Raw genomic sequence first — 23,487 nt, 5'->3', positions numbered from 1 at the left:
CCATAATCTAAATGCATCCGGGAAGCTGTTGCTATCGACTTCTCTCTGTTTCGCAGTTGGTGTTTTTTTTTGGAACACTGTGGGGAAAGGCGGGTCACCGATGTTCGGGTGATGCAGATGGACTCGTGTGGAGGGCGGGCGTGACCCGAGGAGACCCGGGTCACCACCGGCTGTCCGTCCACGCCGCTGCGAGCTAAATGGAACAGAGCGGCGCCCCGGTTCACATGCGTCCTGACTGAGGCACAACCGGATGGCCGAGCAGGACAGGGAACACATCCCCGGATAAACCACTCGGCTTCAAATAGATCTTTCCCAATATTTTACAAATGTGTGACATTTTTGCAATTTTTCCTCATCAGGCTTTATTTAGCTAATGTTTTGTTTCACTATTTAAGAAGTACTTTAATTTATTTTGTTACTGGGGGATCTTCTTTGTTTAGATTGTCTTAATCTGAAAAGCTACCAAATATTGTCAGAAAACTTTCTTTCTTTCTTAAAATCCAATTTGTTTCCTCAAAGGTGCACTTCTGGTCCCTTTCGTTGTTCCCTCACCTTCACCTCTTTCACTCACTACCTTCCAGTCACGATGGCGTAGTGAAGATGGGCGACTGGAACTTCCTCGGCGGGGTTTTGGAGGAGGTGCACATCCATTCCACCATGGTGGGCAAGATCTGGCTCACCATCCTCTTCATCTTCCGCATGCTGGTTCTCGGCGTGGCGGCGGAGGACGTGTGGAACGACGAGCAGGCGGACTTCGTGTGCAACACCGAGCAGCCCGGCTGCAGGAACGTGTGCTACGACCACGCGTTCCCCATCTCCCTCATCCGCTTCTGGGTGCTGCAGGTCATCTTTGTGTCCTCTCCCTCGCTGGTGTACATGGGCCACGCGCTCTACAGGCTGCGGGCGCTGGAGAAGGCCCGGCAGAAGAAGAAGGCGCTGCTGCGGAAGGAGCTGGAGCTGGTCGACGCGGAGTCGGCGGAGGCCAGGAAGAGGATCGAGCGGGAAGTGAAGCAGCTCGACCAGGGCAAGCTGAACAAAGCCCCCCTGAGGGGCTCGCTGCTGCGAACCTACGTGGCGCACGTCTTCACCCGCTCGGTTGTGGAAGTGGCCTTCATGACAGGCCAGTACGTCCTTTACGGCTTTCACCTCCACCCGCTCTTCAAGTGCGAGCGGGACCCTTGTCCCAATGCCGTGGACTGTTATGTGTCCAGACCGTCAGAGAAAAGTGTCTTCATGGTGTTCATGCAATGCATCGCGGCCATATCCCTCTTCCTGAACCTCTTGGAGCTCACGTACCTGGGCTACAAGAAGGTCATGCAGGGCATCTTGGACCTTTACCCTCACTTGCAGGACGAACCCGATGACTACTGCGCCAACAAGTGCAAAAAAGAATCTGTTGTGCAAATATGCACCAGCGTACCCCGAAGGGTGACGGTTGCCTCCGCACCCTGTGACTACAACCTCTTGTTGGAGAGGTACCCGAACCTCCTCAGACCTCCATCTTTTCTCCCTCATCGGAGCGAGCAGACCCACCAGCAGTATTTGGAGGATCCCCCGCACGGCAAAGAGGACGGAGGGAATCCAGACTCTCCAAAGAAGGCCGACTCAAACTCCAGCCCGGAGACACCGGAAGAGTCCAGCTCAGGATCCAGGGACAACCCCAGGCCGCCTTCTTCCAACGGCAAGACGCCAGTGGACAGACGGCCGGCAGACCTGCAGATCTGAACTTTTACACCGCGTTCTTGCGGCAATACACGTGACCGCTGGACGTCATTTCAACATTACGGATTTTACACTGACTGAAAACTTTGTTTTCCATTCAGATAATGTAGCATGCTTAAGAAAAAAAAAAACCTGTAGATGAAATAATGGTACGATATCAGACAAAGAGGTTTTGGAATAAGCCTGTACCCTATTGTGACTGACTGCACTGCTACACGTTTAGAAAACCAGGTCAGCCTGAACCGGGTCAAATAGAAGTGGATGTTTTCATCGTTGTGTGACCTATAAACATTGCAAGGCTTTCAATAATAATGTCACCGCAAATGATGAGTGCATGTTGGCTAAATAAAGTTGTTCAGGCGGGCCACTGTTCCATTTTCTCCATCCATATTTAATCCGGTTTCTTTTAAGGTTGCATGTTGTGGTGGGAAGGAAACCGGTAAGAATGAACTGTCCAATAGCAATGCTTACGTTTGTAGCATAAAGCCAATGCGAACAAATATTTAGCGAGAAAATTGCAGTTAAATATGATCTTTTTAGGGCATTAGCAGGGAGATTTATTCAACTAAATTACATTAAGAGCAGCTCTATATAGATTCTAAAATGACTAAATCTGGTCATAATGTGCTCTAGTCCACAATGTCTTCATTTGTCCATATTATCACTCATTTTATACTTTTTTGGACTATTGTTAATTTTGGATAAAAGTAGCAAGTAATGACCGTTCTAACGTACACAACTTTAATTGTTGTAGTACAAACATAATGAACCAATAAAATGCCCGTTTTTCAGAAATGAGTCAGTCGGTGATAAAAACGATGATTACAAGACAAGAAGTACTTTATTTATTGGTGACCAGCTCCTTGGGAAAAGTACACATGTGTCTTTGTCCCGTACCGTCAGGTGGCTCTGCACAGTGAAGAACTATGGCAGAGAAATTAAATTAGCACTTTTTTTTCACAGAGCACTGAAAAATAATGGCATTCCCCTTAAAGGAAGAACTTATTATGGTTGAAGTATTTCTTTAAAGATCTGACTTTTCCAGCCATATAGAAGGGACATTTCTCAGTAAAGCAAAGGAATAAACTAAATAAATACATGTACAGAATAAGTTACATGCTAAGAAAAAAGTAGAAAAAAGATTTACAACAACCACAAAAAAAAGGCTTAAAAATAATCTCTGCCTTCACGCTGCAGCGTTATCGGAACCTGGAACCAACAAACCAAATCTCGTGACATCGATTGAGCCAAAGCGCTGCTGTGGTCAATCAGCTACGGCTCCACCTTCAGGTTCATAATGCTGCAGCTAGAGAGAGATGGAGGAGAGGGGGAATCTACATCAGGTGTGTTGCCTGAAATGTGGGGTGAGAAAGAAGAAAACACGACGACTCAAGATATGCGAATGCGCACTCTGCTTCGTTGTTTGGTAGATTGACTTTCCAAACCCTCTTGGCGACTTCTTGTCAAAATCGACTAGCGACCTCATCTGGTTTTATTGGAGGCTTGTGTGGTGTGTGACGTGAAAGCACGTATTGTTCTGCAGTTACTGTCCTCAGCGAGTCTCACAGAAACCTGGCGGCGCAGAAGAGACGCGTCTCGTCCAATAAAGAGAGAACGCGCTTTTAAAACGTTACCAATCACAAGAGCTACGGAATAAATGCCACCCGGAACGCATTTCATCTCCCAATAACTTTGATTTATCTCTGACTTGGAAATACTGAAGATAATTTAGACTCCGCTAAAAGCGGACCACCGTACGTCAGACGTCTCTGTCCCTCCCGGTTCGTTATGAGGTGAGTGAGTGAAAGTGTCCGTAGAACTTTTACAGTTCGGTGAAGTTGGCAAGATATTCAGATTCAGACTTCCAGGTTTAATGGACGTTAAAACACAAATGACACTTCTCTGACGTCAACAATCAGCTGCACGGAGCCTGCGCATGCACATATCTTTGAGTCATCATTCAAACCCACCCAAACAAACAGCCGAAACTCACCCTTGACTTGAGGTCTTTGTTTTCGTCGGCCAGGCGCGCACACCTCTGCCTCAGGTCGTTGACCTCCTGCTGCAGAGCCTCCGTGTCGGTTGCAGGCTGACCGCCAGAATTGAGATGCTCCTTCACAAATCTGGGGAGGAGTTTGTTAAAGAATCTGCAGCAAGCGGCGGCCTCCTGTTTTAACTTCTGGATATTTCTCTGCATTAACTCATGACTGAGGGTCCACTTGCTAAAAACAAGACCAAGAGATCATTTCTGCAGCTGCCCGATGGTTCAGCTCGTGTGTGAAGAAAGATACTCCAGGGCATTGCTGGGCTTCTCAGGTTGTTCGTACAAAGACACCAGAACTGAAGAAAAAAAATGCAAACGATTAGATACAATTGCATGAAAAGGGCTGGATATAAAATAATACGAAGCTAATAATAATAATAATAATAATAATACGAAACTCAAAAAGCTGCCATTTGAGGACTTGGTTACGTTTTTATTTAGATATTCATTCCTGTCACTCCGGTACGGTCGATTGAGGATAATTTGTACAAACCCAGATGGTTTTCTGTGGTACCGTTAACATTTACTTGTTATCTCACAGGGAGAAATGAGTGCGTACCACTGGTCAGGCTGTCCACTACACCAGCTTTCTCCAGATACCTCCTGAACTGTTCCCGTTTGGTTTCTGGAGCCTGTAAGGAGACAAAAGTCAGCAATTATATGAAAACTGTCGACTGTCAGGTGTGGTTAAAAAACACTTTACACTTCATTTCTCACGGGCCGTTAATTAACTTAATTAAAAGGTCCTGTGTCAATTATTAAAAGACAAGTTTATAAACGTCACTTATAAATAGCAATTAACGTTGAACAATAACCCGAGGGAGGAATTGTTAAGATAAAAAGTTTGCGGTCAGGTTGAGGACATTAACGTGAGTTAATGTAACGTTATCACCAAAAAGGTTTAATCCCAGGTGATTCACAGGTTGCCTGATGAGCACCGTGACGCGTGGCTAAAGCTAAGCTAGCCCGTTTGAGCTCAGCTAGCTAGCCGCTAACGTTAGAGCCATTGACATTAGTCAATAAAACTGTTTCTGCTGAGCGACACTTCAAGACAAAACGAACAACCGCGCAAACACCCACCCGGTAATGCGCCATGGTTGCCGTGGTTTATAAAGTTGACTTTCTTCTCGTAGTTGTAGTTTCGCGGTCCCGCCGGACACCGCAAAGCTGGTTTGGAAGCGCAGGTAAACTCTTTAAGTTTCGTTTATGCAGCGAGTGTGGTGTGCTGAGTGCTGCGTTCAGGTGTCCCTCGTTAAACGGAGTTATATCAAACGGAGTGATTGGCTTGACTCAACCTACTTTGGCAACAGTTTTTATTTATTTAGTCCTGGCTGTACTCCTTGAGATAATAAACCCAGTTCTAACTCGCGTGTGTGTCTAACTGATTACATGCAACTACGATGAATAAAAACGTGTGTTTTTGACAGAATTGTTTTTGTTTATGTTAGTGCTTTTTAGTTTCCAAATGAGACATGGGGAAGAATTCACTCTCTATACCACGTTTGGATTTTTTTGTGTTACAAATGGTCTTCAACCAGATTTGGTGGAGCATCCCTGTCTTTCAAAAAATGAATCCTTCAACGTTGAACCATTTATTGACAGCATGAGTTCCGACATTGTAGAAATACATTGGAAGTCTTCACTAGTTGATTTCTGCCGCCATCAGCTGGTCATACTGCAGAACACCGGCAATGCCCACTTTTCTAGACGGCTCATATTTAGCAACCTACGTCAAATGTTTTCTTAATTTATCACAAATAAAAATGAATAAATTAAAAGTTAATAAAACAAACTGAAAAGACTCCAAACACCTTTGTTAACTGAGTTCGTTTTTGTATTATTCGGGTGATAGGTCACAAAACAGGTCCGAGTACTAGTCAGGTGACAGCGAGAAACCTCAGTAGAGTGACAGGAGCTTCCGACCAATCATCTGTCTTAGACGAATTCCGGCATCAAATCAGAATCGAGGGGCGGGGACAAACCCCACTTTTTTTTTTTCAAGGGAGAGGAAATCCGAAGGAAATGTGTGGGATCACGCTCGGTGTTTCTGAGCAGCCTGGGCTTTGTTGACAAGCCAAATTCATCGTGTGACGATAGCTTGTGGCACACCGACTCATACAAACACGGGTGAGGGGCAGGTAGGGGGTGAGGGGAGGGGGGACGAGGGGGTGGGGACGCGACCGTCGTTGGGTCAAAATGTCGATTCAGTACGAGGTGGAACAGCTGGCCGACAGCTACGGGGTCGCGGACTCTTTCCCCAAAGACTTCGGCTATGGCGAAGAGGAGGCCGACATCGAGGACAGCCCGGCGCCGTCCGACAGCAAACCGAGGATCCTGCTCATGGGGCTGAGAAGAAGTGGCAAATCATCCATACAGAAGGTAGGTAGGGGAGGGGGGTGGGGGAGACGTTGGACCGTTAGCCCTTTTGGGTGGCCTCACCCCGGTAAACGGGTCGTTAGCCAAACAAGCTAACGACGTGACGTGCGCTTAGCATGTCGCAAGTGACGCCGGCTGCCGAGGAGCGACCCCGCCGCGAAGGAGCAGTTAGCCTCCCGGTGTTCGCTGACGTGGGTGACGCTGTGGCGGTAAGCCGTCCGCCAGGTGGACCGGTGACGCCGGGCGCATCTTTTACTGGCACGCTGACGTTGAGCACGTGACTGTTTGGCGGACAACGTGTCCCGCACGCCGGATGGTCAGTCAGTCCCCAACGAGCCGTGAGGCTCACGTGACTGCGACCTCCCTCCTCCCCTCTCTCCTAAATCAGTCCCACCAGGTGCACGACCTGCTGAAGATGGGTGAGTTTTGGGGCCCCTGCGCGTGCGATGTGCACCCAGGGGCCCTCCGAGTCCAGAGCACCCAGAACTCTCTTCATGGAAAGTGTTACTGACGCAGCTCTGCCTGTGATCGAGGCCCGAGATATTCGTTAAATTAAAAGTAAAGCACGGAAGCTTTTAAAGTAAGATTTTGACACACGTGCTTCTGTCACTATTTAAGTGTTGTAACAAATGGCCACGCAGCCGGATGCTTCTGGGCCGCCTTCGCCCTGCTGGCTGTCACTCCTCCTCCATTTGAAGGCCTTTTCTTTGTTTAACGCGACAAGATCCAGCGGCTCACTCGTCTTCTTCAAGTCACATCCAGATGTGGTTGAATAATCGCTGAGATGCACATTTTATTATTCATGTTCATATTCGAGGGAGGGGGGAAGAATCGGTCGCGTGACTCGCCGGGAGCCTGTCCCGCAGATATGAGCCCAAAGGAACACGTGCAAAGAACTGCTATGTCACAATCCACGCTGTCAAGACTCAGATTAATGTTCCCCTGTAAGCCTCCGCGGCCCAACATCATGTGATTCGGCTTTTCCTGCTGGTTCATTGGCCTTTGACCTCAGTGGGCCACACGCTGATCCAAAGAGCGCACCTTCAGGGCTGGATTTGAATTGTCCTAACTGAGTGAAATTACCCGGAAGTAGTGCAAGTTTGCCGTGATAACCGCTGTTTGACTTCTCTACTGCTAAGGAACGAAGCTTCAGCACGTCCCTACTTGGCTCCTTTAGCATAGGAACCCCACTAGAACATCCCTTTCTTTGTAGTCCATCTTCAGGGAAATTGTAGGTAGGTAATTCTCTGACCGTTTGCATCCGGCTCAGGACCACTCTGCTCCACACAGCTGCAGTCTTCGGGTCGGCTGTTTGACAGCAGTCGGAGTGCTGCGTCAGAGTGAGTGTGCGGCGTTGAGCCCTCATGCTCCATGTGACGGCCGGCTGATGTCTTGTGGTTTGAGTCACAGCGGAAGCAAAATACAATCCCGTACTGATCATTTCTCCCATGAAGTCACGGTAGTTGGATCGAGGCCGTCTTACGAGATACAAAGTATTGTTGGGCAATAGTTTAAAGCGCATCGCTGCCTGTGACTCAAAGTGTGCACATGAAGTTACGTTCTATGTGACTTGGATGTATAGTTACTATTTGTCGTCATTTTCTAGGCGGATTACATTAAATCCTTTTGTATCGTCGCAGCCATTCAACACGTTCAACATTAAATCAATAAACTAAAGTGTAGCAGAAAAAAAAAGCTCTGCACTGTTTAAAAATATCAATTTTATTAATCTGTACAGACGAAGCCAAACGACCATCTGCCCCAGACACTATGATAGTGAGGAGGGTACTTCTAACTTTTCCAGTGATATTTAAATTCCATACAAAATCCCCAGGAACCGTCGTCTGCTTTCACTCTTCTTAAACATCCGCACCTGTGATTTCAGGTGGTGTTCCACAAAATGTCTCCCAATGAGACTTTGTTCCTGGAGAGCACCAACAAGATCTACAAGGACGACATCTCCAGCAGCTCCTTTGTCAACTTCCAGATTTGGGACTTCCCGGGTCAGGTAGACTTCTTCGACCCCACCTTCGACTACGAGATGATCTTCAGAGGAACCGGGGCTTTGATATTTGTCATCGACGCTCAGGTGGGGAAACAAATGAAAGAAAAAGGCTGTTAACGTTGTAAACATAGTGTTTTACCTGGTGAAGGGATCGTTTCTAAACATGTATATTAGTGGAACCCTTTCGCTGCGTTAACGAAGATGTGCGCGCTGCATACATGTGGTCCTCTTTTAGGATGACTACGTGGAGGCCCTGGGCAGGCTTCACCTCACTGTGTCTCGGGCCTACCGGATCAATCCAGAGATCAACTTCGAGGTGTTCATCCACAAAGTGGACGGCCTCTCAGACGACCACAAGATCGAAACCCAGAGAGACATCCATCAGAGGGCCAACGACGACCTGGCAGACGCCAACTTAGAGAAGCTGCATCTCAGGTAGCTCGTTGGTGTTTTACCTCTGCATCGTTTTATCAGGAGGAACGAGACGACAACGTGTATGTCATCAAATGTTAGACTGGAGTCATTTCATTTCCTTCTCTCTCGCTCCTGTTATCTGTGAATGTTTAGTTTTAGTTTTGTCATCAGTTCTCATTGCTGCATGGCTATAAAAAAACATGCAAATAGGCCCTTTTCTTTCTGCCAGTCACACCCAGGTGCCATCATTACTCAACTATGATAACCAGTCATTTAAGATAAGTGGAACAAATCTCCTGTTACCGATAATCCGATAATAAGATGCAAATACACCTCAGCTTTTTGGCACTTTTGACATCAGGTTGTCCTACCGGTATTACTGTTCCCTTCTAAAATAGAGCCTTGGAAACACACACACAGAAACACACACAGAAATCTAATAAACATTCTGGTTCAGAGCCAAACGGCTACTCGCAGCAATTAGGGATGCATGTTTGAGGAACGTGGATTTTCTTTCCCACCTCAGTCGGCGCCTGTAGTTCAGCATCCGAGGACGCATGTGACTTGTCCTTTAAGCCGCGTAGGGTTTTTAAAAGCAGCATGTGTGACTGTGTGAAAAGTCCCCCGTGTGACGCCGTAGCTGAGAGGAGAAGATGATGATTGTTTGTTCTGTGGTTTCAGTCGTGTGGACGTAGAGCAGCTTCTGAGTGTTACTGTGAGATTCCTCTTTGACCTGCTAATGAAGAAACAATGACTCAGACACGTCGCCACGGGCTGAGATCAATCGATGCGAGGCTTTTTCTATAGCCAGGAAGCCATGATGCTTTTGTTTGTTGATTATTTCCTTTCTGAATTTGAGGATCTCCTTGAGCATTGAGATAAAATAATTATTAATAAGTCGATAAAACTTCAGTATTTCACCATCTATAACAAAACCGACACGTCGTCATTCCAAAGCCAAAGGGATACATTGATTGTCAGAATAATGGAACAATCAATAAACTCCTGAATATGCTGAGCGTGATGGTTTGTTTCAGCCCAAACACACCAGATGTGACTGTAATCATCGGCTGCGGCCTTTGACCTGAGATACTGCGAGGCCTCCCACCCGGCCGATGTTTGGTGTGGACACACGGCGCTGTGTGTTTTATTGGGAGGGGGGGGTTGTTTATCGTGGAGAAATCGGCCAGCAGAGAAGCGTTTCGTTGATTTTATGCCGCTCTGCTTTGTGTCTTCCTCTCGGTCCGACCTCTTGGTCGCCTGAACGCATGAAGAATTCAAGTGTTGCAAACATTTGTTTTCTTCTCGTGTTTTTCTGTCTATGGTGTTTTAGTTTTTTTTGTTTACCTGCTGTCATGTGTGTCACATGTTAAGGAAGTGAGACGGGTTCCCTGCTGTTAACTGCAAACTCCACTTCCCCTTTTTTCTTTGCTTCCTGTCACTCAGCTTTTACTTGACGAGTATTTATGACCACTCCATCTTCGAGGCCTTCAGCAAAGTGGTGCAGAAGCTCATCCCTCAGCTCCCCACCCTGGAGAACCTGCTGAACATCTTCATCTCGGTAGGTAAAACGCCTCGTGAGGCGGTGTGACGCTCTGCTTCACGCGTGCAGAGAAGTTCCTCCATCGACCACGACGACGTCGTCTCGTTTTCTGCACACGTTCTCACTAACGTGTTCTGCTACGATTCAAGTTGTATTCAAACAAGTAAAAGCCTGTATTCATTTGCTATAAGAAGGGAACAGTTATCTTTTTTGTGTCTTTATCGAGTGGATTATATAAATGACATTCGCATCTGCGCTTTAAAATGATTGTACCCGTGTATTTACATTTCAATATGTGCGTTGATCAGTACGGGATAAAATATGCACCACGCGGGTCTGTTTGTGTCTGATTGAAATCAAATAGCGCATGATGGTACTTCATCACACCGATGCAACATCAATAAAGAGAAACTGTGACCTGAATACTGTACACCAAGAAATATGAATAGGTTCCTTTTTTAATATCTAGAGCTGGAACCATTGATCAGCACTTTTTTAGCTTTACGGTATTATTTATTCAGTTCAAATAAACCTGTTTTTTTTGTTTTTTTGTGCATTGTTGGATCGACTAGCTTGACCTTTGCTCCTGAATATTATTGTCTCGCATTTGAATACGAAAAACTTTTGTTAGTTGTTGCTCTTGTAAAATGAGTGTCCTCCTCTCCTTCAACCGTACTCACGTTCCCCCGGGTCAGAACTCTGGGATCGAGAAGGCCTTCCTGTTCGACGTGGTCAGTAAGATCTACATCGCCACGGACAGCTCCCCTGTGGACATGCAGTCCTACGAGCTGTGCTGTGACATGATCGACGTGGTCATCGACGTCTCCTGCATCTACGGGTCAGTGCCGCTTCAACGGGTTTCCTCATTGGTTCACAGCTTTGAGGAGGGAGGGGCTAAATGGGTGTGTGTGTGTGTGGAGAGACTGTATAGAGTAAACTCTCCAGTCTATTGTTCCATATAAATAACAGGAGGAAAATGAGGTTGTGTCACTGTTTGAAGGAGTTCACCAGCGTTTACTCGCCTGATTTAATATGTGTCTACGAGCGAGCCGTTAACGTCCCACTCCCCCCCCCCTCGAACGCCGTGTCCTCCTCAGCCTGAGGGAGGACGGCAGCGGCAGCGCCTACGACAAGGAGTCCATGGCCATCATCAAGTTGAACAACACGACCGTGCTGTACCTGAAAGAGGTCACCAAGTTCCTGGCGCTCGTCTGCATCCTACGAGAAGAGAGCTTTGAGCGCAAAGGTAAACCGTCCCTCAGAAGTGACACGACGTCGGTCTTATTTTGGTGACCAGCAAGCTGATTTAATCATCAAAGGTGTCGTATTGGGTTACATTATTCCCATTTTTTTCATAAGACCTTCTTGGATGTAACACAATAGTTCATTGGGGAAAAACGTTAATCTGAAATGTATTTAGTTTCTGGGAGGATCTCTTGTACTTATCATGGTCTCTCATTTACATCCCTAAAAACACGAGAGAATCATGACTTTTCACAGACTCTTGCTGCAGACAGTCCCAAGTACAACTCTCACTCTCATCTATACCACACGTGTGCCTCTGTTCCTCCTCAGGATTAATAGACTACAATTTCCACTGTTTCCGGAAGGCCATCCACGAGGTGTTTGAGGTGGGTGTTTCCACGCAGCGTTCGGTTGGCCCCCAGGCGGTGGGCTCGCCCTGCACCAAGGCCGTCGCACTAAACGGCACGCCGCGCAACACCGTCTGAAACGCACGACGACGATGACGACAAGGAGAGAGAGAGATAGAGAGAGAGAGAAAAAAAAAAAGAAAGATGGTAAAGGGAAGGAAGAATATGCCGAGCGCCTGCAGAGGAGAGACTGCGCCACCAGCACCCAAAGTACTGAGACGGGGAGACTGCACAGCCCTCTGCATCGGTTCCAGCTGGATGCAAAGGCAACGCGCTAAACCTGCACCTGCACCACAGCAGGTTCAGGATGTTTATTTTTTTTTTCCTCCAGCGGTCGAAGGCCGCCGTTTATAAGCTGCTGGTCCCTCTTCGTGAACACAAACCAGGTCGGTTTCTGCAGGAACACGAGCCCGACCACGTCTGCTGACTTGCAGAGAAATCCATACACGAGAACCGCTAACGTCACATGTTCAGACACGGCCTTACGTAGATGAAGCTTGTCCTCAGCGCGAGCCTCCTCTCAGCACCACCCACCTCACGCTACCTGAATGCTGCCCGAAGCTCGCTGTTTGGTTTCACTTGTGAAGGGAAAACAAGCTTTTGTGAGCAGCCCGAAAAGGGATTGTGTTGTCCATCTAACTTTTTTTTGTGTGTGTGTGTGTGTCTCGCTTAATGAAAGGGTTTATTTAGATCCTGGACTGGGACCTTTTCCCTCCTCCTCCATAATCGCAGCTTAGCATAATTATGCTCTCCTCAGTGAAAGTAACTTCACTGTGTGCGCTCCACGGAAAATCTCATGTTTAATTGAGTTTGTAGGAAAAAGGAAATAGTTTTGATTCTTAACACAAGCACCGGGGGGGGGGGGGAGGGTTGACTAGCCTAAGAAAGCAGCAGGGCTTCACACTCCGTCTGTCCGACGCATTTTGGGGCGATGAAGGTGATTTGAACCGGTTGGAAGGTGCACGTTTCTCCACCTACAGGCCTGTGTTGTGTATTTAGTTTGGCTCCGTTCATTCCAAGCATGCGTGCGTCACGCGTTGCCAACTGGTGTCCTTCTCATTCGCCACGCCGCTTGTTGCTTTCAAAGGGGGGGGGGGGGGGGGGGAGTGGAAATGAAGCTTAACCAAGACGCGTCCACCAGGACGGGAAAAAGACCAAACTCTACACTGAGACCCAACGTGTTGATGCCTGTGTGTTTATTTCAGGCTGCTTCTAGAGGACAGGAACCGGATTTAATGCACCCGCTGAGTAAAAGGCCGGATAAACGTTGGCGTTCCAGACACGAGGGCGCGTTTGGCCGATTTTACTCGGCAAAGTTCTTTCGATGACTCTTGAGTTTGCTTCTTGGAAACAAGAAGCAAACTCTTCACCTCGTCGTTACCGGTCAGCAGAAAATAAACACTTGCACATCAGAACTGTGATGGATGATTGATTTACTGTATCGTGATGACATACCATGTGAAATAAATGAACATTTTAATTTTAGATACTGCTCACTATCTGGATGATGTTGTTTTAAACCTTCTCTGAGGCAAACACAAGATGGCGCTGTAGGATTACGACACGGTTCCCCCACAGAGAACGATGAGACTTGTGCTTCCTTGGCAGAGTCAGTTTGAGTTGACAGTCAGCCTGAGCGACGCATCCGCCTGTTGGATCAGGACTCTAAATGTCAAAGGTCATTCAGCTGTGATGGAACATGATGGATCACATACAATTCAACAAGATGCCTCCTGGGTATTTTCTATACAATATTAAATCTTTTGTCGAAGTGCTTTAAAATATGGAATTCACTATCTAATCGTCAGCGAGTTAAATAAGCCTCATCGCTACTGTGACGAGCCGCTGTGTGGGGAGGAGGCCGGACAGCTGAACACACTTTAGATGCGATAAAACACTAACAGCTTCTTTTTTTAATATATATTTTTTTATTTTTATCCAGTCCATTAAGCCGTTAATTTCTTAAAAATCTCCCGCATTAATCCTGGCCATGGTTTCCCCGCGGCTCCTTAAGCTCTCCTCCAACCTTTCCCGCCTTGCTTTGATGCTCACTCAAATAGGCGCTAATTTGAGATAAATTATGCATCTGCATGTAGACTTCCCATGCCGGGGAATATAAAGTGTGACACCCTGAAAGACGGGGAATTAGAGCAAAGTGTGATAACTTGACGGCCTAATGGCAGACGGGTTAGACCTGTCAGCCTGGCGGTTTGTTGATCTGCGAGTCGCTTTGTGTTGGGAGGCCAGAGGTCGTGTTTATGATGTTTCCAAGGTCATTTGAACTCGTCTGGACCGGTAAAGAGCCTTCAATGGAGTGAAGCTACTGAAATCATCCTTCCCCAAAACTGCTGCCTAACAGCCCTTCTCTGCCTTTGCCAATCCTGCTAAACGCATCACCACACCCCCGTTTAACCCTTTAATGTTGATTAAATGACATAAATGTTTCTGCACAGCAGAAGTAAAAGAGCAGATGCATACATTTTGTTTACGTCAACAGGAGGACACTACATAGTATATTTTATATAAATGAAGCCTGCTAAATTTAATTAACACAGCCAAGCATTTGCAGCAACACAAAAATGAACTATAAGTCAAATGAGAGGAAAGGCAGTCGCAGAAGTGCTAATGACAATTTCCATGGTTTCAATCGTTGAGTCCCATAATCTCTTGACTAAACAAAGCTGTAGATCAAATGTGTCTTCAGCTGGGCGCCTGTATCCCGATCATCTCGCTCAAAATAACAGCAGCTCCTACTGAATTAATAGTGATTCAACAAATCAAACCTCCAACGTGAGCTGTGGACGTCACCACTCAGCCCTGTGGAGCCACTTAGCGACGCAGTGGCTTCGCCCGGCCTCTGGGTGGGGCTGTTGTCCGCCCTCACAGCTGGTCCGCCTGCTCCACAGCAAGGGGGGGGGGGGGGGGACGGGGGCCCCACGCAGGGACCCCCGTCCCTCACAGGCGAAAGGAGGGAGGCCGAGGACGAGCTGAGGAGGCGACGGAGCCGCATGATGTACAACTGTAATTTGGCGGCGTAGCAGCCGCTGAAATTGCTTTGCTTTATCAAAGGCAACACTGCCCCCCGCCCCCCCTCCCAATAAGTCAGCGTAACCAATAATGAAATAAAGCCAGCTGAACATACTTTTTGCCTGTGATGTCACGCTCACTTCCGCCCTTCATCTTAGATGTCTTAGTATCAGCACTACAATGATATTGCCATTAGGTTCTTAATAAAACTCAGTCAGCCGTGTTTTATCTCTCATCTTTACATTTTATTAGCCGTGCTTATGAGAGACGAGGCGGGAAATGATGAGACTAAGTGAGACGTCTCCAATGGCTGACGGATGTAACGCGGGCTCCATTTGTCTTCGGCGGCGGGGTGGGGTGGTGGTGGGGGGGGACGATGTGTCGTGGACACGGATCCCAGCAGCACGTCGGCTTTCTGCTTCTGCTGCTGCTTCTGGGCAGAAAAGTACCCGATGCAGCGACGTGATGCAGCGAGAACGTACCTTGATCATAAGTCTGCTGCTGTGATCTTCACAAAGTAACTTTTTCATCTGGGCCCAAAAGGTAAAAAAATGGCTTGTGGGCTTTTGTTGTTATCGGCTGCACAACGTGCACAACATCAGTTCGCTGGTTCACTTTTGTTGTTAGAAACATAAATAGTGGGACATTTAGTGGTGCACCTCGAGTTTCTGATGTTTTTGTTAAAAATCTAATTTCCATTGGGGACTGAGGGAGTTTTTTTTTTTTACTAATCTCCCATTAAAAAAACATTTTTTTTTTTTCCAGATGAATTAAAGTCTTTTAGAGTTGATTGGATTTGTTAATTGTGAGAAGTAACAGCCAACTACACATGTTTGATTTAATACATTTCTCAGAAGAAATGCCGTAGATTCCTTTGTTCCGAATGATTTACAATTCATTTTCAGGTTCGATCGACAGTGAAAATAACTGCGGAGTCTATTTGGTGGATTCATTTGCAACATTTAAATACCTAATTTGGGAAAACACTTTGATAGTAGTGGATTTCAATCGATATTGAGGTTTTCCAAAAAGTTAATACCATTTTTCAAATATTTTCTTTTTTTATTTTTTATATTGTGATTAGACCGATACACAAATTCACACCTTTCTAGTTTCCCCAAACTACCTGACTGCTTCTGATCCGGAGGGGGGGGGATTTGGTGGACGGGGGACGGGCGTCTCCTGCGGTTCTCTCGGCCGGGCAGCAGAGCGTGCAGCGAGAGAGAGAGAGAGGCCAGCGGGCCGGCAGACAGCTAATGGGGACCAGCAGTGAGCTGGGGGGCCGGGAAGGGGTCTGGGGGGGGGGCGGGGGGGTCCGGGGCCGACAAAAGGAGCAGCGACAGATGCCATTATCTCAGCCTCATGCAGATACAATGGAGCCGGACGACACGGGGCCCCCGACACTGACGGACGTGCAGCATCTCGTGTGTGTCTGCGTGTGTGCGTGTGTGTGCGTGTGCGCGGAGGGCCCGCGTGGGCACAGCGAACGAACACGTGTGCGTGCACCGTGAGGTTAATGGAACACGATGGAGGGGAAGTGGATTATCGCGGCGACCGCGATTTCGTCCGTAACACTCGTCTGAGCTCCTCTGCGCCCCCCACGCACGCACGCATGCATGCATGCGTGTACGTATATATATGCGCTGCATGCAATTTGGCGGGTGTCTTGGAGTAGAGCCTACATGACCCAGCCTTGTTACAGTCAGACAGACAGATCAGTCACCCATCACCACTTGCTCAGAATTCAGGGGCGCCGTGAAAAAGCGCATCACATCTGGTAGTAAATTTCACTGGGCTTCTTCTTTTTGACCTTAAAATATGCAGCTCTCGCTCCACCCAAGGATGTTCTGGTCATTTGGAGAACCAAGAGACGTGTCAGGGCGGGTGGGGGGGGGGTGTGGTGATGCGTTTAGCAGGATTGGCAAAGGCAGAGAGGGGCTGTTAGGCAGCAGTTTTGGGGAGGGATAAGACGCGTGGGCCTTAGCCAGCGCGGTGCGGTGACACGGGACAGCGTTATTGACTGTGGCGGCGGGCGCTGACACTGGATCGCTGTCTCCCCCCCCTGCAGTCATTTACCAGACTGAGCGAATGCAGGGATCAGAGTTTTTTTTTGGAGGGGGCTTAGAGAACGAGAGAGAGAGAAAAGGCGGAACAAAGTGAGAAGCAGAGGATTGGCACGAGAGGTGAAGAGAGAGAGAGAGAGAGAGAGAGAGAGAGAGACTGGCATTCATACAAATGCTTGAGTATACATGTAACACACACACACACACACAGACACACACACACTGCTCTGTGGACGCCCTGCTGAGTGTCTGACACTGCTGCTGCCAGGCTAATCAGGCTACTCTCTCTCATTAGCGATGGAGAACAAACGAGACGGTTGTGTGACGACGCTTTTGTTCGTGCCGTCGTATCTGTTGTCGAGTGTTAAGTCCGAGTTTTCGTGGCGCTGGTAACAGGTCAGTGTCGGACCTCTAATGCCCCCCCCCACACATGACACAAGCAGCAATATGTTTATCTTCTCCTTGGTGCTGGTGAAAATTCTGCTTTCTTTCCTAATGAGCTTACTAACACACACACACACACACACACACACACACACACACAAGTGCTTCAATATGGATGTTAAGAGATTGACAAAATAAAGTAGGCTAATATAATCCTCACTTGCGCAGAAAGGTTGCCTGTCGCAGAGAAGAGAGTCCAATGGTGTTAATTGGACACGGGCAAATTTAAATAAAACTTTCTTTAATTACTCCACGCCGGCTCGGAGGGAGGCCTGTAGTTTGCTGTCAACACCAACTAAGGGAACTAGGAGGAAGGAAAACGATGATTGAAGAGGTGCAGGTCACGGGTAAACAAATGATCAGATGAGACAGAGAAAACACGGCTGATGCCGAATCACGGCGAAAAAATTCGGCCGCGATAAATTCAAATTTGTCGTGACGCGGGGACACGGGAAACAGCGAGGACCGAGCTGTCCTCCGCCTGGTTTCTGTCACCCAATTCAGTTAAGCCTCGGCCATCAGGTGGTCGCTTCATTTCTGCTCCCATCCAACCACCCAGTGACCCGTTCTTCTCCACTCATTTCATTCCCTGGCTCCTCCCCTGTCACAAACTGAGACGTGTGTAGTTTTTTTTTTGTTGCTCAAATAACATATTGACGCTTTAATTCCATGAATGGAGGAGGGCGAGGTGTAGGGGGACGGGGGGGTCGACAACCGAGTCAATAACACCGAAAAGGAGACGGTTCTTCACAAAGGAAATTGGAGAAAAGGAAAATCCTCGGCGTAACCCGTTTGTGATATTTCCGCAATAAGCCCTTCACAACACTGTGGGTCACGCAGACTTTATTAGCCTTCCCATTGATGTTTGGCTTTTTTTTTTTATGGGTTCTCTTTACAGCCCGGGCGTGCCCTTCAGCCATCTGAGCTTCATTTCTCTCGATGTGTTGTTCCTGAAGGGGGCTCCTAAGGCGCGACGAACACTGAAGCTGCAGCTATTAAAGCGATAAACCGGCTGCCCGGTTGTTGGACGGCGGCGGCGGCGGCGGGCGGGAGGGTGGCGTCGTAATGGCCGCCTAAAAGGCCTCTGAGAATATTTTGGCGTAAGTGGACTTAAAGATGACGGAGTGGACTCGCGCGTAGAGACTGAGGGGGGGGGGGTTTGAAATGCAACACAACGTTAGAGCCAATGGTCCCCAGGTCCCTCGCACGTAAAAGAGAAAGAATTGTGTTTCGGATGTGGCGGACTCAATGGCGTGATGGCGTGATGGAACCGGACAGCCGTAGAAGATCAACTGCTCTGATCCTTCAAGTAGCTGTGGGAAAAAAACCCAACGTCAAAGTGCTCGTTACACGGAGAAGTGGCCGCTGTGGCTGATATGCTGCTAAATAACAACATTTACTGTTGAAGTGGTGCTTTGTATACTTCATAGTTAATGGTAATCAAGTTAAGTGGTTCCCAAAATGGTCCTTTTAAACTATTAATCTAAGGGGGGGTTCTGCTACACAAATATTTCATATTTATTCATTGGTTTTTAACTTTTTGGACCTGCTTTGACTTGTCAGAGTTAGAAGTAGATCTGGAGGTCGGGGGGGTCACGTTTCTCTTTAGATGATCCGTGCGCTTTTTGTTTGCCCCCCCCCCCGGAAACCCCGGAAATATGGCTGTGAAACATCTGTCTTCCTCTCCTCCTCTCCTCCCTCCCTATACCTCCCTTCCTTATTTCCTTCCTCCGATGCTTCCTTCTTCGCCACCTCTCAATCCGGCAGTCGCGCTAATGACGCTGCTCTAGTAGACCCCCCCCCCCCCCATAACACGAGTTATCAGCACCGCACACAGGTCTCCTTCACCTACCCGGCTCCACACACACACACACACACACACACACACACACACCCTGTTACTATTCAGTAGACCTGCTGGGAACCTGCGCCGGGGTCCGGATTGGAAATGTGATGTGTGCTAATGCATTCAGAGACAGAGGTGAGGCCGGCCCTCTCCTTCTCTGTGAGCCAACAGTGGGAACGCCGGCCCCCCCCGATATGGAAAGCCGGAAAGGCGAGAGCACGTTACAGTGGCTGAGTAACGAGAACCACGGAGCTCCAAGTCATTCCCACATTACCGCACACGCACGCACACACACATGAGCGCTGGTCTGTGAAGCGGCGCGAGGCTCCAGCAGAGCACCAGCAGCGCTGCGCTCTCCTGATGCTGATGCCGTGTGAAGTGCGGAGCTGTTCGACACGGACTCCAGCTGCCGCTGCCCCGTATTCAAATGGCGCCACAAGACATCGGCAACGCCGTCTCTTGGTTCTTATTAGACTTTTTGTCTCTCCCAAAAGTCTCTGGCGACTCTCCACACTCCCGGCATGTCCCACGTGTACTTTGCTTCCTCTCTCCTCCTCTCGTCCTGTGTTTTGTGCCCTCGTGACAGTTGGGTGCGAATGTGCGGCGGAATAAAAGAAGATGCACGTGGAGACGTCCGTCTACACGTGTTCTTCATTTCCTTTGCTGACAGCCTTCGCGGGGACATCTGAGGATTTGAGTTCTTCTTTGCTTCTACTCGAGAACCATCTTAAAGGGATCAGTCTGTGTGTGTGTGTGTGCTCATAAATGAAGTATATCGTAGGTTCGCTCGAGTATTTCTGGTGTTCTGTGACAGGTGGGAAGGAGACACTGCGTCCTGCGTCCTGCGTGCCCGCTTGAGGGTAACGGATGGGTTTGCGTGAGAAGAAGATGAAAAGCGGGATGGAAAGATGCTGATGCAGAATGCTTTCACTGATTATAAAGAGACAAAGCAGTTACGCTATAAGGAGTGTCAGAGCTCTTCACTTTGCGGGACACGCACTGCTTTGGATGCACCGACACAACCCAGATTAAATAAAAAAAGAGTAAAAGCCTACTTCGCTGGCGTGTATTGATTTTAGCGGATGAACCTTCCTTCCAGTTCACCGAAATGAGAAAACAATGATTGGGCTTAATAGGAACTAACTATAAATATATGGGGCTCAGTTACAAAAATATATTGTCGACAATCTATGTTTACATGACAATAACTGTCATTTGAGTCCTAAACTCTGCACTAAATTAACAAAACACTTTCTGCCTACAACATGTTGTGACAGTGTCAGACTAGTTGGTTCTCTTGTCGAATGCGAAGAATAAATTATTTAAGCTAACCGCTGTTTTTAATATGAATTGAATATGTTCATATTAGACTAACAAGGTGAGTGCATAGCGTTTACTTTAGGATTAGAACGTCTAGAAATCGTGAGAAATCGCCACTGTCTTTTACCCCAAAATGATGAAACGTGAGTTGTCCAGTTGTCTGTCCCACTTTTTGACTCAACATGAAGCTGAAATGTTCCTGAACGTTACACACCGGGGAGTTTGTCCTCTCAGCCTGAGACGCCTTAATGTTCGCTGTGGACAGCTAACGTTAGCTAATGAGTTACCGGCATAAACGTTAGCCACGGGCTAGCTTTGAATAGCTTTGGGCTCGCTGAAATCAGATTTAAAGGTCTGACTTGCCAGCTGAAGAGTGTCTGACATTTCCAGGGCAGACGTTGTATCTCAGGAACTGGAGCTTATGTGCACCAGCTACTTACATGTTGGGTTATCATTGGTCTGGTATTTTTAGGAATTCATTTTAATTGGTTAATTCAATTTTATTAACAGCAGCTGTTAGTTTACCAGCTGACTGCAGCCAGCATGTAGTCCAAGATCTCCCAGTGGTCTGGTTTCTTCCCAAAATGAATGAATTAGGTTCAGGGGAAGCTTTCTTAGTAGTGGTAAATGTAATTCTGAATTATAGTTTAATAACTGGAGATCTGTTTTGCCCGATGTGAGCTGGAATAGTGTTTTACCCCCCCTGCACATGAGCTGTTATTGGAAATAGATAAATGGGTGCATGGATTTGTTTATTATTATAAGTTTTGTGGCATTTGTGTGAGCGTAATGCATGCACGTTTGTGTGCTCGCTAATGCTCATGATGTGCTGTCAAAATGATTTTTATCATGTTAGCGCTGCTTAGTGAAAGGTCTGCAGTCATTTGCTCTGCCTCTAACAGCGCCTCCGTAATGACTTTAATGAAGCAACACTAAGAGGAAAACTCAAAATGTCATTTTTTTTTTTTCAGATAGCAAAGGATAAGAGTGAAACCCCGCAGTCAGTATTCTGCCCGTCTGTGGCCCAGTGCCATATTTAATTTAAACGACAGGTAGCTCAATCACTGAGGGGTCTCCAGGGTCACCTGTGCATGCTAATGGTGCAGCTCCAAGGACCTGCGGGTTTCACTGTGTGTATTTTAGTCACTGCTTCTCTCTGTCTGTCTTCCTTGCTCTCCTCCCTGTATCTCCCACTATCTTTTCTCAGACACACACACACACACACACACACACACACATGCACAGTGGGGCCTGCAGCTCCTGGGTGTTTTGCGGCTTGGATTCACACCGATGCTTTCTCTGACTGCACTATTGTTATTTAAATGTGGGAGGGCGATCAGCAGCAAGCATTAATGGCATCCTCAGCACTGTGGATGAAGCACAGGACGCACACACACACACACACACACACGAGCATACACACACTTTTCACGCAAGCCTTGTGGATGCACCTTGAGGGCCATATGAATAACAAACGCCTCTGCCATCTGCAACGCCACAGAGTATTTCCAGCCATTTCGGCACATTAGTCAGCAGTCTTTTGACTCAGGCTCTCCACGCACCACTCGGTGAGTCGACGGGGCTCCTCGGCTACAATGGACCCCGCTCCAAGTGCGTGCGGCTCGAACGAGAAGTTCGCTTTCCCAAGATTGAACTTTGCGTTTGCGGCCGATCTGACCTTGTCCCCTTGAGCCTGATGCGGTGGGAGGCGCTTGAGTCGTTTGCTGCGGCGATGTTTTGTTCTGTCAAGCCCAATCAGAGCTCGGCTGGAATACCTGTGGTGATGGTATCGTTTTAAACCGGCGAAGCCCTCCCCCCACTTTCCCGACACCGCCGGACCAAATGGGAAAAGACAGGCACCCCTGGCCATTAACACTTGATCCTTACCTGCTTCCTTTCTCCCTAGAAATAGTTGGACATGTTGCCTTTCAATCCCAGTGGAGTTTTCCAGTTTTTTAATGTAGAAAATGAAATGTAGAAGTGCAAAAAGAGTTTCATGTTGTTTCTGTGGATTTGGTTTGGGCTGATTAATGCGTGCGTATTATGCAGCACAAGCAGTCCCAACAAAAAACAACAATCCTTTCATTTTATTTGACAAAACAAATGGATGAGTGATTCCTGGACTCAGATTGACAATTTTATATAGGAATCAAGATAAAAAATGGATTACTCCAAACTGATTGAGACCCTGAAACACCGGCAGATGACTGTTTCAAACATGAACGCTGCATCTCGTTGAAGAAGAGTCAGATTTATGCTTTTTTAAACCCCTTCTTCATTTGGTTCTTACTTGATGAGGACATCCACCAGGTACAAATGTTAATCACCTTTTAACCCCAATTGGAAATAATGGCATTCCTTATTATAATGTTCGTCGTTCCAGACCGATAAGTAGAGAAAAGTAAACAGCAAAGCGCTTCTTGGTATAATGTGACTCATTTGAAGTGGACTCTTCATTTGAATTTAAACTATTTATCTTTTTCAGTTTTGAACATGTCGTCTCTGATTAATTAAAGACTGTTAATTAACCGTTTCCCGTTTCCCCTGAAACGTAATAGTCCGTTATTTCAATAATAGAAGAGAAAAGCCATTTCCTGTCACGTGAAAGAGGTACTGTGTGTTTGCTCATAGAAATCATGTCGGCCTGTTTTTGTTGTGTTGCGTTGGCACATTTTGTGTGTGCGCGGCGCTGCACTTGTGTGAGTCCCTGTGTGTGTTGTCAGAACTGATCCTATTTTCATTACTCACTGGCTCAAAGAAGGAGGTGAGGCCCCGGCTCGCAGCAGTGATAAATGCATTACCCCAATAAACCCTGTCTCCACAGAGGTGCTGAATGCTGACACACACACACACACACACACACACACACACACACACACACACACACACACACACACACAACACAAACACACACACATTAAAGAAGGGTGAGAAAGGAGGCCCGGTGACAGAGAGGGAGAGCGAGGCACGGATAGATGAAGGGAGTAAAGAGACAATCAGATGGGATGAGAAAGACACTGACAGGTAAGAG

At 47.4% G+C, this 23,487-nt stretch overlaps 3 protein-coding genes across 3 annotated transcripts; 2 read left to right on the top strand and 1 right to left on the bottom strand.

Annotated features, from left to right (window-relative positions):
• The first annotated feature begins 199 nt into the window (after nucleotides 1-199).
• Nucleotides 200-2,085, top strand: gja9a (gap junction protein alpha 9a). Its single transcript, XM_078094515.1, has 2 exons — nucleotides 200-328; nucleotides 582-2,085. The coding sequence occupies exon 2, from the start codon at nucleotides 601-603 to the stop codon at nucleotides 1,723-1,725; it is 1,125 nt and encodes a 374-aa protein (XP_077950641.1). The 5' UTR covers nucleotides 200-328; nucleotides 582-600; the 3' UTR covers nucleotides 1,726-2,085.
• Nucleotides 2,086-2,539: 454 nt separating this feature from the next.
• On the bottom strand, nucleotides 2,540-5,145 carry LOC120810014 (c-Myc-binding protein). Its single transcript, XM_040164210.2, has 5 exons — nucleotides 4,847-5,145; nucleotides 4,326-4,398; nucleotides 4,014-4,062; nucleotides 3,716-3,845; nucleotides 2,540-3,028 (listed from the first exon to the last, which is right to left on the bottom strand). The coding sequence occupies exons 1-5, from the start codon at nucleotides 4,859-4,861 to the stop codon at nucleotides 2,987-2,989; spliced, it is 309 nt and encodes a 102-aa protein (XP_040020144.1). The 5' UTR covers nucleotides 4,862-5,145; the 3' UTR covers nucleotides 2,540-2,986.
• A 608-nt stretch (nucleotides 5,146-5,753) lies between these two features.
• rragca (Ras-related GTP binding Ca) lies at nucleotides 5,754-13,241 on the top strand. The gene is made up of 7 exons (XM_040164198.2): nucleotides 5,754-6,145; nucleotides 8,028-8,231; nucleotides 8,383-8,582; nucleotides 10,008-10,122; nucleotides 10,800-10,942; nucleotides 11,202-11,350; nucleotides 11,680-13,241. Exons 1-7 carry the CDS (start codon nucleotides 5,963-5,965, stop codon nucleotides 11,832-11,834), a joined length of 1,149 nt encoding a protein of 382 aa, XP_040020132.1. The 5' UTR covers nucleotides 5,754-5,962; the 3' UTR covers nucleotides 11,835-13,241.
• Nucleotides 13,242-23,487: the final 10,246 nt, after the last annotated feature.

This window comes from Gasterosteus aculeatus, chromosome 20 (genome assembly GCF_964276395.1).
Source record: "Gasterosteus aculeatus chromosome 20, fGasAcu3.hap1.1, whole genome shotgun sequence".
In the NCBI taxonomy this organism is placed as follows: Eukaryota; Metazoa; Chordata; class Actinopteri; order Perciformes; family Gasterosteidae; genus Gasterosteus; species Gasterosteus aculeatus.
The sequence above is the reverse complement of the archived record's forward strand: the minus strand, read 5'-3'. Positions and strand labels throughout refer to the sequence as shown.